This window comes from Acomys russatus, chromosome 21 (assembly GCF_903995435.1).
Source record: "Acomys russatus chromosome 21, mAcoRus1.1, whole genome shotgun sequence".
Lineage (NCBI taxonomy): Eukaryota > Metazoa > Chordata > Mammalia > Rodentia > Muridae > Acomys > Acomys russatus.
Genome location: NC_067157.1, coordinates 42,046,529 through 42,062,424, shown reverse-complemented (window position 1 = coordinate 42,062,424; position 15,896 = coordinate 42,046,529). Strand labels below are relative to the sequence as shown.

General features: G+C 43.4%; 1 protein-coding gene across 1 annotated transcript; it reads right to left on the bottom strand.

Annotated features, from left to right (window-relative positions):
• Positions 1-286: 286 nt before the first annotated feature.
• Positions 287-13,905, bottom strand: Rab32 (RAB32, member RAS oncogene family). The gene is made up of 3 exons (XM_051164226.1): positions 13,425-13,905; positions 5,063-5,340; positions 287-470 (listed from the first exon to the last, which is right to left on the bottom strand). The coding sequence occupies exons 1-3, from the start codon at positions 13,888-13,890 to the stop codon at positions 321-323; spliced, it is 894 nt and encodes a 297-aa protein (XP_051020183.1). The 5' UTR covers positions 13,891-13,905; the 3' UTR covers positions 287-320.
• Positions 13,906-15,896: the final 1,991 nt, after the last annotated feature.

Genomic DNA, 15,896 nt, shown 5'->3' with positions numbered 1-15,896 from the left:
AGAAGTTCAAAATGTCAGAAACACCACAGGGAAGTTTCCCTACTACCTCACTACTTACACTGAGAGGCTAACAGTCGAAATTCATGTACAAAAATGTTTCCAAAGATGTAAACATTAGTTTGCATTTGGCAGTACGAGAGAGCCTAGGGATCGTTAGGGCCTCTCGTGGGGACAGTTCTCCATAGGTTCAGAGGAGCGGGGTTCCTGTGCAGCTGAGAGGTAAAGCACCCCTGAGGGAGACTCGCAGGGGACAACAGCACCGTGAGCATCCTCAGACAGGTGCACAACCAAGGAGACAGCACGCGGACTACAGACACACGTCAGCAGCACTGAGACTGGGGTTTGGTTGTGATAGGCTCATCGACCAATTTAATTTTGTCCTTGTCGTTTTCTTCATTAGGAAAGCTTTGCTGGTTTGCAAGCATGTTTCCCACCAGGAACCGCGTGGCCTCGTCGATGTTTATGTTATCCTGTAACAGGGGTACAGAAAGGGAGGATTAGTGCTGGCCTTGGCCTTGGAAGTCAATGTTTAGTGCAGAAACAGGACTAGGGAGGGATGCCAACTGTGCCCTGTAAACACATCAGTTACCCTCTTCTCCAACTAGTGTCTCTTACACTAAGAACTCAAGGTATTGGTTTAACTAACAATTAATAAACTAATGCACTCTTTGAAAGTTTCATACATGTATAGAATGAATCACAGTTCTTTTCACTTCCACCCATCTCTCGCAAACCAACTCCCCTTCCCTCTTCCATGAGTCCCTCCTTCCTGTGATATCTCCCTCCTACTTTCAAGTCTTTTCTATGTGACTGACTGAGTTAATTAGGATCGTCGCCCCAGCATGAGTGGGAGGTTATTTCTTGAAACACAGGAAATGTTTTAGTGGTTGCACCGTGTTTGTGACCTCAAGTGACATATTGGAGAACACTGGCCAGAGAATAGGCCTCAGCCTGAGTCTTTCTGATACTTCCTTTTGATTTACTTCAAGCTTTGCATTCTGGTGGGAAGGAATGGGACCGCGTGTCTGCAGAGTGCAGGGGGATCCGCATGTCTGCAGAGTGCAGGGGGATCCGCGTGTCTGCAGAGTGCAAGAGGGACCACGTGCCTGCAGGGTGCAAGAGGGACCACATGCCTGCAGAGTGCAGGAGACATGTGGACTAAGGTCATTGCTGCCAAGCTTCTTGAGGAAAAGCTGCAAGTCCCCCTTTGGACCTAGTGAATATAAATAGGTAAATATCCTGTTTCTTACACTTTTTTCTACTAACATTAGCATCTATTATTTATCTCCTAAGCGATTATTACCGTGGTAGTTGAAGCTGTCTTTTCATTTGCACCAGTCCTTCAACATTTACTAATTAGGATATTTATCATTTGTGCACATCATGGGCTGTTACCAACTTTATCAACTGAGCCCATGGCAATAATTCATTACTTTGTGATTGTCTTATGATTTTGTAGCTTCTACAAGTAGGCACCTATGCTCTTTATGATATGCCCACATTGCTTTGTGAATGCTTCCTCGCTTGCTGGCAGACTATGTCAAGCATATTTTTCCATTCTATTCCCATCATCTGTGGGATCATGAATTTCTGCTAGTATCCTCATCGTGGTTTTTTTTTTTTTTTTTTTTGTTTTTTTTTTTTTGTTTTTCGAGACAGGGTTTCTCTGTGTAGCCTTGGCTGGCCTGAACTCACTTTGTAGACCAGGCTGGCCTCGAACTCACAGAGATCCGCTTGCTTCTGCCTCCCGAGTGCTGGGATTAAAGGCGTGCGCCACCACCGCCCGGCTTTACTTTTTTAAAATATATTTACAAACCATATTAGGATAGATCATTCTTTATATGGTGTTTTGGCCTTCAGTCCTCTTGGCTGAGAAAGCTATTAAATACATGTACACACACACACATACACACACACACATAACCTACACATTTTTATATATTTATAAATATGCATGAAAGCAAATACACACATATGGATATACACATAGATTTCTAAGTAGGAGACTATTTACATTAATGTCTCCAACTGAACCTAACACTATGAAATGCCTTGTCATCCACGCTTATTACTAGCTACTGTTTTGTTGCTGTGATAAAGCACCATCGTGAGCAAGGCTACTTAAGGAGGGGAGAATTGATTTGAGCTTCCAAGCAGGAGGCTATTCCATGCCAGTTCTCCCCAGAATGATGAAAGCATGTGGTGAGAGGGCATGTGTGAGGTGATGAAGGCAGTGTCAATGTGATGAATGATGAGCATAGAGTCACTGGCCAAGGAGAGGCTCCTGGAGGCAGAGTGAGTGGTCCCAGACGTACACTCTTTTGATAAGTATGGTATCTGACGTTGTCTTTAGTTTTAAGATCAGATAGCTGTGGTGGAAGAGGAAGCCCAGAGATTGTGTCACCATCATGGGACAGGGGAAGCATGTCAGCAGGCAGGCATGGTGGCTGGAGCAACCAGCTAAGAGCGATAGGGCACATCTGCAACCATAAGTGGGAAGCAGAGAAAGACCACTAGGAATAATGTGAGACTACAGAACTGGTCCCTAGTGCTGTGCTTCTTCCAGCAAGGCCACATCTCCCAAACCTTCGCAAACGCCTCCAACAAGTGGATCTGTATTCAATGCATGAACCTCTGGGGCTATTCTTCAAGCAACACAGCTCTCTGTCCATGGTTATTCAGAGCTGAGTGGGACCAGATCGGTGAAATGAGTTGCAAAGTTTCACATGAAAATCCACTATGTGCCCTGAAGGAGAAAAGACTAAATTTGTGAACTCAGAACACATACCAGAATCCACGCCTCTAGAATTCAAGCAAAACCCAGATGTAAAGTTAGTTGCTGACTGGCAAATCTGTTGGTAGTACTTAAAACCTTGATTGAATTCTTTTCAAACTTTTAAAGTAAAAAAATCATAGTAATGTTATACTCTAGATTCTAAAAGACTCCTGAGTCACCACACAGGAAATCAGGTCTTTCTAGAACATTTGAGAACAACACGCAATTGGATAAAAATGTTCACTTATAATATGTTTTCCCTCTCTTCTCTATACAGTATCTTGTCTAAAAATATAATAAAGCTTGTTGGTTATACAGTTTCAAATTATAGGTATCATGACAATCATTTATAAATTCTACAGGCAGATTTTTGTATAAAATCAAAATTTGTTAGCCAGATGATTAAATAAACTTTTATGGAATTTTAGAGGCAATAAAGGAATTTTCTCAATGTATACAGGCAGCTGCACACACACTACTCTTCTACGGGAAGCTAAAACAAATTGTCCAGCACATACATACACAGGGCAGAGAGAGGCACTATGCTGAGAAATTCAGTCTGCCCATGATGCCTTTCCTCCTGTGATTGTTCTCCTTCCCACCATGATGACTAACTCTTTGCAGCACCACTAGGCTCATCTTTCTTCTATCACAACTACCTGTTCAGGAACCTAAGGGCAATATAAGATAACATATGTATCAAACAGGGTATGTCTGGGACTCCTCACTTCTGCATCCAGGAGACTTTCTTTGGCCAGTGACTCTGTTGTCATCACTCAACATATTGAGGCTGCCTTGTGGTGTGGTCGATCGTTACTAACTTTCATCATTCTGATTAAAACTGACAGAATAATCTCCCACATTGAGCATATGAGCCTAGTAAAGCTACAGGCAACCCGACAGGAATCCCGGACACACACACACACAAACACACACACACACACACACACACACACACACACACACACACACACACTACATATATATCACATATATACATAATATATACCATATATATTATAAGCTGGAATAATAAAAAGAATATGCAAATTTAGTATTTAATGTTTATCATAGAATTTCTTTTAAAAAGTCATTATTTTTATGCATGTCTGATTGTTATTGACTCCTGTGATTTATCAATTCCAGGGTATACAACCCTCTAGTATAGTGTACCTCTGATTTTTTTTTTTTTACCTTGGTTTTCTAGTGTTTCCACATGGTTAAGCTGCTCAAAATTTATCTTAGTGTTTTTATTTTCTAAAACGGAAAAAAATTACAGCTCCCAATGATCAGAGAAAAAAATGCATTCAGTTAGCCAGGAAGAATCAGCAAGTACTAAATGTTGACAGTTTGATCTTGCTCAAACTCTCAGAGCTGGTCCAGTGTGTTGGAGCCTGCTTAGCATGAGTTGTGCGTACGACATTCATCTTCCAAAGACAGTTCCTCATGTTCTGTGTCTTTCTCAAAAGTCAAAGCATGTTTGTCTTTGACAAAACACCTTATCTCCCACTCACTCCAGTAGCACCAGTGAAACACCTTGGTTAAGAACTCAAACTTTACTGCACGTATTGTCTTTGGCTGGTGCCATAGTTTGAGCAGGACCCCTGGACCCAGATTTGCCCATCACAATGTTCTTCTTGTAGGTTTCTAGGACCCTCTGGATCCTTCTATTTCCCCGTTCTCCCATGCTTCTCTCACCTAGAGTCTCAATAGGATGTCCTCCCCTCTTTCCCACTTTCCTAGTAAGTGAAGACTTTCATGAGTGGGGACTGACTTTCATATGAACTCTGGTGCCCCATATTTGGCCATGTCCCCTAGATGGGGAGGCCTGGTGGCACTCAGAGGAAGGATAGCAGGCTACCAAGAAGAGACTTGATACCCTATGAGCATATACAGGGGGAGGAGGTCCCCCTTAGTCGCAGTCATAGGGGAGGAAAGCAGAGGGAAAGCAGGAGGGAGGGAGGAATGGGAGGATACAAGGGATGGGATAACAATTGAGATGTAATATAAATAAATTAATAAAATGTATTTTTTTAAAAAAGAATTCAAATTTCCAGGAAATGTCATGTGCTTTTGGTCGGAACAGCAGAGCTGTTTCCCCGGCCACAGCTCTGTCAGCTGACTTTGAAAGCACTTCCGCTTCAGAGGGGGAAACTAGCGTGTCCACACTGTGTTGTTCTTATTCTGGGCTTACAAACTCCCTCCAGAAATCCACCTATACACTTTACATTGCAGCTCCGCCTGACAAGGACATTAGGGATAGATTCATAAGCAAGGCCATCTCACCTTGGCAGAGGTTTCAAACCATCCAGTGAAGCCATGGTCTTTACAGAATTGGTCCATCTGGGAAGGACTTTGGCTGGTGTCCTTCTTCTGGTCACATTTGTTAGCTAGGAGGACAGCAGGAATGGGGCTGCCATTGGGAAGATGAACTTTACTATCCAGATCACTTTTCCACTTTAAGACTGCCTCAAATGTGGAGCTTCTTGAGAGATCAAAGACGACAAATGCTCCCAGAGCTTCCTTGTAGTACACTCGGGTCATGTTGCCAAACCGCTCCTGCCCTAGAAATGAATACAAGAAAGAAATTAAACATTCATACCCGTGAGGCATAGGTTCACATAGGTGCAGGTGCATGCTCAAAGATGCTAACTCCTCTTTTGAGGAACAAGCACCTCTCACTACATTGTGGCATAAACTGGCAGGACTAAGGACGTTTGCACAGAACCACGATCCATGGACTTAGCAAAAGGGGCTGACAATTTGCCTACAGGAGGAACCGATCCTTCGTAGGACACATTTACCATAAACTTCAGGGTGCGGTACTGCAGGCCGCCAGGCTGCACAGGTAGCCACTTCTGCTTTCTCTCCAGTTAAGAGGAGAGAGGCACCGGGGAAAAGAGAAAGGCAGAAGTGGAAGAGGAGACAAAGAACAGAATAATGCGAAGTTTACAGAAAGCAGATAGGTGACCTGGTGAAAGGCCAGTCAAAAACGTCAAGACCGGACAGGAGAGTGTAGCTTGTGATTTCAATTCCCCTTCTCCTTCCATCTCTAGCCCATATCTACCTGCTTTGGGCTCAGTACCCACAATTGCTCTCCTCACAGAAAACCTGTGCTTTCAACCAAGAATTGGCACAGGTGGTGGTACGGTTGTGAGGAGGTTCAGCTGCACAGTTCTTCGGATACTGCTCCTCAGTAGTGAGCCATCTGCACATCCAGACTGGCCTGCAGGGAGCGTGCTGTTATTAACTGCTGCCAAACAAATTATTCCCATAATAAGGCTACCTGTCTTTAGCTGACAGATACAAAGAGGGACAAAAAGGTGCTGGGTCCAGATCACAGTGACACTAACTAAGGGAGACAAGCCTTCCGATTCCTCTGCGTCTACAGGCGTAAGATTCTGAAGTTATCGTCACCTTGAGCACTTAAGCTCATCTTCAGGCTGTCAAGCAACTGACTAGATTCAGAGGCAGAGAATGAGTGGCAGGCAGTGAGATTATCACTGCGATCTAAGACACAGGCACTGGAGCAGCACACTTTCCTGTTAGAACATGAGAAGAGGAACAAGCTTTATCTACATTTTATTGTCTCTCATTTATACAAATGCAAAGCTACCTAAATGGCTCTGAATTCTACAATGCCATTATAATTTTAAGTATTGGCTTGTGACTCTTCATATGGCCAAGCATTAGAATTTTACTATAACAAAAAGTCATATGTTGGGACCTATCATGTTCACACTTTATTGGTAAGATAAATCTGATTTTAGTTTATTTGTGTGGTTCATTAGATCATAATGCTGACATTTAAGGAAACTTAGTTTTGGGCCTTTTTCTATAAATGTACATTGAACAATTACACTAGTATGTTCACTTAGAATACTTTAATACTCCAAGAGCAAGTCACCAAATCTTCACAAAGACTAGACAGATGCATTGAAGTTGTTTGGATTTCAACTTCTACTATTGAGCCCCAAAACAAACAAACAAACAAACAAACCCAACAATAACAACAACAAAACCCATTGATATGAACTTTAACTATTGAACACAAAGGGACTAGTGACAAATAACTAGCCCCACTGTGATAGTCTTAGATTTAAAAAGATGGAAAGGCTGACATTTCAGGGTAATTACATAGTTCTAAGTTTGACCATCCTTTGAATTAAAAAAGAAAACATAAGGTGCCAAACTAATAAAAGAATAGATAGATATTCATTCCAAAGAGTTGCTAGGCTTTTGAAACTATCCCTTTTTTCAGTGAATCTCCTGAACAATCCCAAATGATTTTTTTCGTTAATTATAACCCATGATATTAAAAGATGTACTCATATGCCCTTTGTTATAACTCATACAAAATCAGAAATGTCTATGGTAAGGAATTTTGGGGGAAGATATGTTGGCTTAGAAATGTCAGATAGTTTCTCTGAGATGTCACGACTAGAAGGAAATTTTCCCTGACAGGCCTCACCTCAGAAACTGTACCAAAACAAACAAACAAACAAACAAAAAAACCCTGTATGTTAGGTGAAAAAGGTGTCAGTTATACAATTAAGCAAATGAAAAGAAGGGGACCCGACTGGTGACCAAATGTCAATCACTTACCCAGTAAAGATTTTGCATCCAGAGCAAGATCAGAGAGAGGACACTCAAGCAAAAAAGAGAAAAGACCCAGTTAGTGGAGTAATCAGAATATCAGAACTCTTACCAGAAAGCAGAGCCCTCAGCCCATGCCAAAGGGCCTGGCTGTGGACTTGAAGAGTTTTTGAACAAGAGAGAACTGGCTCAGGGAGGAACTCTGTCCTCTAGCCATGGGAGAGAGAGACGGGGGCTGAGGAAGTTTGGCTTCCTGTGGAGTGTGCATGTTGAGAGTTAAAGCTTGCATTGATAGGGAAACTGATTAGAACATAGAGGTTCATCATTCTAATGGGTTTGCTGAAAAGATGAAGATTCGTTCATGTAGAACCCTTTGCAGCAGCAAGTTCCCTGAACAGTACTGGGGGAGATATTACTGGTCAACACTGAGGCCAGGGAGATTAGTCCAGTTCCCTTATTTTCCTGAGGAGACACTCCAGTTCTCTGGGTTGATGGCACTGCTACATCAACTGATCTGTTATCAGGACATTTGCCGAAACAGACATTTCTGCTTGGGTTCCAGGTGGCAGACAAGAGAGATTCTTGTCAGTGTCAGAGCTAAGAGTGACTTCCTCGGGCACAGGACAGTGTTGCTTCAGTGTCAACCCCACCCCGACTCCCACTCATCTTGTATGTCACTCCTGTAGCTGAGGGAAGATCCCCTAATGCGGAGCGTACCAGTCACTCCAGTGCTTCGGGGCAGCCTCTGTCATCTGTGTCGCTGCTGATGTACTGACAGCACATTTTCAATGACTCTCAAAATGTTTTGTCTTTTTAAACAATGTGCCACTGCCTCTGGAGGAAGGTGTGTTGACTATGACTTGAAATTTTGTCAAGCATGAAGGATGAGAAAAAGTAAGTTCAGAAGGAGCTAGGCAGGCTCCAAGGATATCATACAAGCTCTTACATAGGCAGATATAGAAATCTTAAGGTGTAGAAGTTCTCAAAGGGTTAAAATATTTTCCTTGCTTTTTAACATATTCCATATTAATGACACTGAGGAGGATCAAACAGCAAACCCAGTAATTTTCCTGAAAAAAAAATTCCCATTTGGTTAAACAAGAAATACACAAAATCTTTTACCTTATCTCTTTAAAACAGATAAAAAATTTTAAAATGAAACAATGAGTGCATTTCCCTTCAGATGTAATAAAGAAAACACCATATTCTGGTTTTATCAGAAGCACAGTTCACAGGAATTTTCACCATAGCTTTTGTTTGGGCTTTTTCTCTCTATTATATTTGTGTCTCTCTCTCTTGATAATCCAAATGTTTTTAGTAATATTAGTTGAAATTCAAAATATAAATTCCATAACACAAACAAAGTGGCAACAGAATGAAGTGGTGCTACTTTCCCCACGCACAGACACTCATCTCTTCCCATCCACGGAGAGTTAACGCAGTTACCCACGAACCTCACAAGGCGACTTGGAAGAGATGTCCAGTTTGGAATTAGTCAATGGAAGGCCCCTTAATGAAAATCCTTAAATCTCATGGCGCCTTTCAGAACTCAAGTACTGGCCACAGACAATCTCCAATCATAGATTACAAGAGGGTCATTATCTATGCAAATAAAAATACCTCGCTAACCTGTGTCCAAATTCATAATAGCTTTAAATGGTTATGGCACCGTTCCTAATCCTTTCAATAGATGTGTTCAACTGGAAAAATGTATCCTGTCTTTATATGTAAACCACTAGCTATCATGGCTGTTAACTAGCTTCTACCAGAGGCTCCTGCGATGGCCACATGGAGAATGAGGATGGCCTGGTGGCACTTCTATGCAAGTGCTGAGACTCTGGGAAAGGAAGTGAAGGGCACAGAAGGTGCGAGGAGTGCAAGGGAACATGGATGCTAGGCAGGCTGCCTGATTACACGATAAACTCCCAGAGTGTAGTAGGGAGTGTGGGTGTGTTGCCAGGGTGCAACCGAGCCGAAGATAGAACGGTGTTCCTCAGCTTTAGTATAAATCAGAATCACCCACAGTGTTTGATAGATGACAACCTCCCGATTGGCTGGAACCTGTGACTGGACAGGCTTCCAGAATTGCTGGTTGTTAGCCCCAATTTCCATTTACAGAGTATTCTGCAGCCAGCTGTATACCCAGTTGAAAGCATGAGTCTTATATTTCCTGGCTGCCCTTGCATCTAGGCATGCTCAATTTCAACAGACCACTGAAACAAGTAATACAATCGCTGAATAACGAGTGGTGGGAAACCAGCTTCTCTCTATGAAGACTTGGTACTGTATAGCAGTCCCAGGATGACCAACCCCAGACTTATGTGTGAAAAAAGTCTACAGACAGAGCAGATGCTGAAGAACCTGTGCCTGGCACTGACAGTGCATGCTCAGGCCCCCTGTGGTCCTGATGAGAGAGGCTTCAGATAGTCACAATAGGAGACGCAACATAGTCAAAACAATCTCAAGAAGTGGTCACAAGCTTTGGTAGAGGATGCATAAGTAAACTATACAGATAGAATCTAGTGGGTGACCCGGGGTGGAAAAGAGTCCAGGCTGTCAGTTAAAATAACCAATAGAAACCAAAGCTACGTCTTTGCTATCCACTCTCTGCAGCAGGAAGCAGATAGAAGGGGGCCATCCATGCCTGGCTTGCTGGTCGAAGGGAAAAAGGCTGTTGATGAGAATACTTGTACGGAATTCTAAGACATGCTTCCTTGATCACTGATCATTCAGAAGAAGTCTCACACATTTACATAAAACAGAAAATTTCTATAAAAAGCAAAGGGTCAGCATAACATACACACAGTGGATACAATTCCTCTACTAATGTATTTGAAAATAACACTTCATTCTTGGATGACATGACTCCCAGCCTTCATCAGCACGCATTTACCGGAGACCAGGCAAACATCTGTAATTACTGCTTTGATTCTTTTAAGGGCATGTTCTTGTAGCCATGTATGGATGAAACAGCTTATCATTTTAGAAGAACGAAGCCAGTCAAAACCTGTCTACTGTGGAATCTCTGAGCTCTGTGGGCAAATGACTGGAAAGGCTGGAAGACAGGCAGGAATGAATGGCCGTTGTTGTGAGTCCACAACACGAGAGGAATGCTCTAGTTTGGGTTTCCTTCGCTGCAATGAGAAACACTTCGTTGAGGCCTGCACCAGCAAATTACTATGGCCTTTAATTTGAAAGGTTTACATGACCTGTTTGGCAGCCTTTACAGGAAGCATCCTTGCCTATTATCCTTCTCCAAGCTTTTCTGCCTGTAGACATCATCCTTTTATGGCCTTGTAGACATCATCCTTTTATGGCCCTGTAGACATCATCCTTTTATGGCCCTGTCTACCTCTACAACCCCAAGAAGAACAACACCGAGAAGGAACTAGCTATTGAGTTGTATCATGTGGCTCCTCCTTTGGTTTTGCAATCAGGGAATACTTTTATTCTTTCAGAGCTTAGTATGATTCATCGCTGTAAACCACACATGGCATATACCTCAGTCGTGGGGGAATGTTTTCGCATGGGTCTTCGTCACACAATTTCTGCCTCATTCAAATGGTATGAGCTAAGTAGGGTTCATTAGTAACTCAAATGTTCAAATCAAGCATAGTTAAGGCTGTAGTTCTGTAAATTTTAGCCCAAATCCAAGTTACTTGTATCTCTTGGTATCCGAATATTAGGGCATCTTGCCCCAAACTCTGACATTATGAGAAAAACCTAATAATGTCTAGTCACCTCAGAAGTTTTTCTCTAGTTCTGTTATTTGGAGTCATGTTTTTGCTGAATGCTACAAGAGTTCTTCCCGTTGAAAGCAGCAGCGAACATCAGAAATTGCTTTTGGAGGTTGTAAAATGTTTCTTTCCTTTCCAGCAAACCTTGAGCTTCAGATTTTAGCAAAAGTGCAAGAATGCATCTTTATGGCAGGCAGACCGGCTGTGTCTCCCTCCTGGCTATGGTATCTGTTCTAGAAGGATGAAGCTGCGTGTGCTGGCACGTCTGTGTAGTCGCAATGAAGCTGCATGTGCTGGCACGTCTGTGTAGTTGCAATGAAGCTGCGTGTGCTGGCACGTCTGTGTAGTCGCAATGAAGCTGCGTGTGCTGGCACATCTGTGTAGTTGCAACAGCCGGAAGGCTGAGGCAGAAGCATATAGAGTTGGAGGCCAGTTTGCGCTTCGTAGAGAGGAAGGAAAAGTAGGGAGGGCATGCAGTGAGCAGGAAAAAAAAAACCTTCCCATTCCCCCTTTGGGTTTTCAAAACAGGATTTCTCTGTGTAGCCTTGGTTGTCCTGGACCTCACTCTGTAGATCAGGCTGACCTTGAACTCAGGCATCTACCTGCCTCTGCCTCTGAAGTGCAGGGATTTAATGGCATGGGCCACCAACACCATGAGCTCCTGCTTTTGTTTCCTTTATTCTCCAAATATAATTTAGTGCTTACTACCATTCTAATTTGCACGTACTAAAAGAAACTGAGCTGCCATTCTAAGCATTCAAACCATCTCTGTGAAAAAGCTGCACGGGATAGCCCTCCTGGTGACCGTCACATGGTAAGTCAACCCCCAGGATGTGAGACGTCAAGAAGCAATAGAATGTTCGCTCGTGTTCTTCTGGGTAGTAACGGAAAGTGTTTCAAACAAAGCCTCTGGCTTTACAGGAGGACACTTCCAATGGATTCTTAGTTTTTTAAGAAACAAAACAAAACAAAACAGAATGAGCCGAGCCCAAGGCCAAATAACTCTCTGAGAGATTGATCTTGCTGTGAGATAATAGTCGCAGCATCTATCTTAGACTCTGCTCTTAAGCAAATGGGTGTAAAGTTGATAATTCATCAACATTTCTTCCTGTGGAGTGTCTATAAAAGAACAGAGCACTTAGGACTGTCAGGCAGAAGCCCTAGGTCTCTTCAGTGTGCTACCAGATGCGGTGTGAGCTCACCCTCCAGAGACTTTGAGGTAGTCACTCTGTGGAGCGGATGGTAAGGTGCTCTCCAGTTTTAAACAAACTCCCGTTCACACGCTTCTTGGCAGACGGAGCTTCTGAACACTTGCAATGACTGAACTGGGTAACCTTTGCTACCATTTCCACTAAACTGCACAAAAGTTCACCTTTTGTTGAACCTCCCCGCACCAGCTAGAACACAGGTGTTCACAAATCGCCTTCCAAAGACAATGACTCCTACCTTCCAGAGCAACAATTGAAAGCAAAAGGACTCTGTTCAGTGTTTTGTGGGGTGGGACAGGCAGAGGGCAGGCAGCGGGAAAGTTTCGGGAAAGTTTCAGAACTTTCCCAATCCTTCTCCAGGATCACCAGGCCTCCCAGGTAAGAGGAATTTCAGGAATGGAGTTCCCCCTCACAAAGCCTTGGCTAGGCTCCAAGTTTTTTCTCACCCAGAGTTCCAGCCCCTTGTTAGTAAATGATAAACTCGTCTGTCATTCCTCAGCGGTAAAATTTATTCTCTTGGGAGAGAGAAAACCCTTATATCAGTGGGGCACAGACCCAAGTCAGATGGGGGAAAATGTGGTCAATATAACAAGGTTTTGTTGGGTTTGATTGTACCGGTAAGTCAGTGGTTCTCAATGTCCCTAATGCTACGACCCTTTAACAGTGTTAGTTCCTCATGTTGTGGTGACCGCGCCCCCAACCATAAATTATTTCTGTTATTACTTCATAACTGTAATTTTGTTACTGTTATGAATCGTAATGCAAATATCTGTTTTCTGATGGTCTTAGACGAGCCCTCCCACGGGTTGAGAACCATTGCACTAACCAGCGGTGGGACTTCAGGCAAGTCCATTAGCCACCCAGAACTTCAGTAGAGAGGGGGTAGGTCTCCCAAAGCCAACTTTCCAGGACCCTTTCAGTCCCTCCAGGCGTCACTTATCTTCCTGTTCCGTTTGTCCACTTCTAAAAGCCCAACCTCAGGGTGCTCAGGCAGAGAAAAGAAAAGAAAAGAAAAAAGAGGGGAACGAGGTGGGGTGGGTGGAGGGGCATGAGTTGGGGGAGAAGGACAGAGAGGAGTCTAGTGGTTCTGTGAGGCAGCCCGCTTACCCGCTATGTCCCACAGCTGCAGGCGCACGAGCGTCCTGCTGTCCCAGTTGAGGACTTTGAGGGCGAAGTCCACTCCAATGGTGGCTCGGTAGTGCTGGGAGAAGAGCTGGTGCACATAGCGCTTGATGATGCTGGTCTTGCCCACGCCGAGCTCGCCAATGACCAACACTTTGAAGAGGTGTTCGCGGGTCTCCGGAGCCGCGGTGGTCGTAGCCCCCTGTTGCCGTAGTCTCTCGCTCGCCATGGGAGCAACGGTAGAAACTTCTCTCAAGGCCAGCAGGGCAGATCCTCCGTCCGCACACCCGGCGATGCTGTCACGCGAGTCACCGGACCCGGAACCGACTGAGCACAACTGGCCCTGGAGAGTCTGGGTGCACCCTGCGGTGGGCGAGCCTTGTGGGAACACTTCCTCTTTCAGCACCACCCCTTGCGGTCCACGGCGCCCCCTGCTGGCCTCAGACCGCATAGGGAGCCAGGAGGTCAGTCAGTGCAGGGCTGAGCCCCATGCCCTTGATTTCTAGCAAAGGGAGGTGGGGGTGGGGTGGGGGTGGAGATGGGGTTCAGATGGCACAAATTCGCAAAGGACTAAGGCTGGGTCCTATGAAAAATCTAGTTTTCTTGTGTTAGAGGAAGCTGCGAGCTGCTTTCCATAACGACCGCAATTTACATAGTCAGTAATGATTTGTGAGCAAGCATTCCCTCTCCTCCACACCTTAGGCGACGCTTACCATCTCTAGCTGTTTTGGTAATAGCCATTCTAATAAGTGTGAGGTGGTGCCAGCATGGGGTTTTGAATGACATTTCCCTGATGGTTAATGACGTCAAGTTCCTTCGCATACACAGGTTGGCCATTTGTATATTCTCTGAAGGAAAATGTTCCTTCAGATCATCTTGTCTCCTTGATAATTAGGTATTTGAGCGTTTTGTTTGTTTGGTGTTGAGCAGTGTGAACTCCTTCATGATTTGGATGTGGGGCTCACATATACTTTTCTCCCAGTCTGTGGACGTTTTACTTTGGCGTCCAGACATTTTTCCCTACTTAATGAACTTCCATTTGTCTGTTTCTCCTTTCTCTTTGGTGTGATTTCCATTATCATTGCTAAATTCAGTGCCAAGATGCAACAGAGAATTACATAGTTGGCACACCTCTCCAGGGAGGTAACTGAACTCCAAAACTCATGGTGGCACAAATCACAGTAGCCAGGATGTGAGAGGGATGGAAGCGTCCATGAGCAGAAGAAGGGAAATTGTACTGAGTAAATATACATATGTTTACATATCCGCTTGTGTATGTGCACAATGGAGTGTGCACTTCATGAAAAAAAAAATATCTTTTAGTGATAACCATTGAATGGGAAATAAAACTGCATTAGCCAGTATGGTATTCCTGAAATAAACATTGAAAGTCTGTTCCCAATAAGTTTTGCTTGATGCTCACATTAAAAACCAGCTGGTCCAGGGTCATAATAGAAAGGCAGGGCTTTTCTGTGCTCAGTGATGCCACCTTCATGAAGTTTGCCTGGTCTCATAAGAATGGGGCTGTTCCTGTTTTTCTGTTCACTTATGCATCAGTCCTGCATCAGTCTTCACGTAGTTACCGTAGCTTTACTATGCAGTGACTGCTGAGCCACATCCCTTTCTTCTATAGCCTGTGTTTGTATGTGCCTATATGTGTGCATGTGCAGGTGTATTTGTCCACATGCATGCATGTTTGTATGTTTCTGAGAACATTCTGTAATCCTTCATAATTGCCTATAACATGCTGATATCTAGCTAATGTCAATTTTTGCAAACACACTGCCAGGTCTTTTGTCCGAACTAGAGTGGATAAAACTCATTAGTTTGAGGAGAATTGAAAATGAATACAAGCAAATTGTTAAATATATTGATATGGTACAGTAATAATGCATGCACCAATGCAAATATTAATGTCTTTCAGTAATATGATGAGGTTGTAAATTTTATGTGTTTATATTACTTTTATAAAGCATTTCTCTCTATATATAAGGTACTTTGACGGTATTCATTCTTCTATTCAACTCTGTTATCCCTCTACCCCTCCTGCTAGTCTCACATGCAAAGACTTGTACAAGCACTTGCTTTTATAATTACATTATATGCCTATGTGTACTTACTGATTCTTTTATTTCCCAATATCTATATGTTTAATTCCTTCTTTATCCTATTTTGTTTTCAAGGCCTTCCGATATAATTTTATCAAAAACAGAGAGGGCACAAACCCAGTTAAAAGAATTGTTATGTCTGTCTTACCTGCATGTATGTTTGTGTACAACATGTGCTTGGTGCCCACAGAGACTAAAAGGTATGGATACCCTGGGACTGTAGCTACATATAGTTGTGAGCTGCCATATGGGTGCTGAGAATCAAAACTTGGTCTTCGGGAAGAGCAACCTGAACTCTATTGTGAGGCCGTTTCTCAGTCCCAGCCAGTTTTAGATGTAAAATTATCTA

What these genes read in the sequence shown, in the direction of transcription:
- Rab32 (XM_051164226.1), bottom strand. Translation starts at nt 13,890, where the DNA reads ATGCGGTCTGAGGCCAGCAGGGGGCGCCGTGGACCGCAAGGGGTGGTG. An exon ending in GCAGCTGTGGGACATAGCGG is followed by an intron (nt 5,341 to 13,424) that starts GTAAGCGGGCTG and finishes ATTCATTTCTAG; the next exon opens with GGCAGGAGCGGTTTGGCAAC. An exon ending in GGTTTGAAACCTCTGCCAAG is followed by an intron (nt 471 to 5,062) that starts GTGAGATGGCCT and finishes CCCCTGTTACAG; the next exon opens with GATAACATAAACATCGACGA.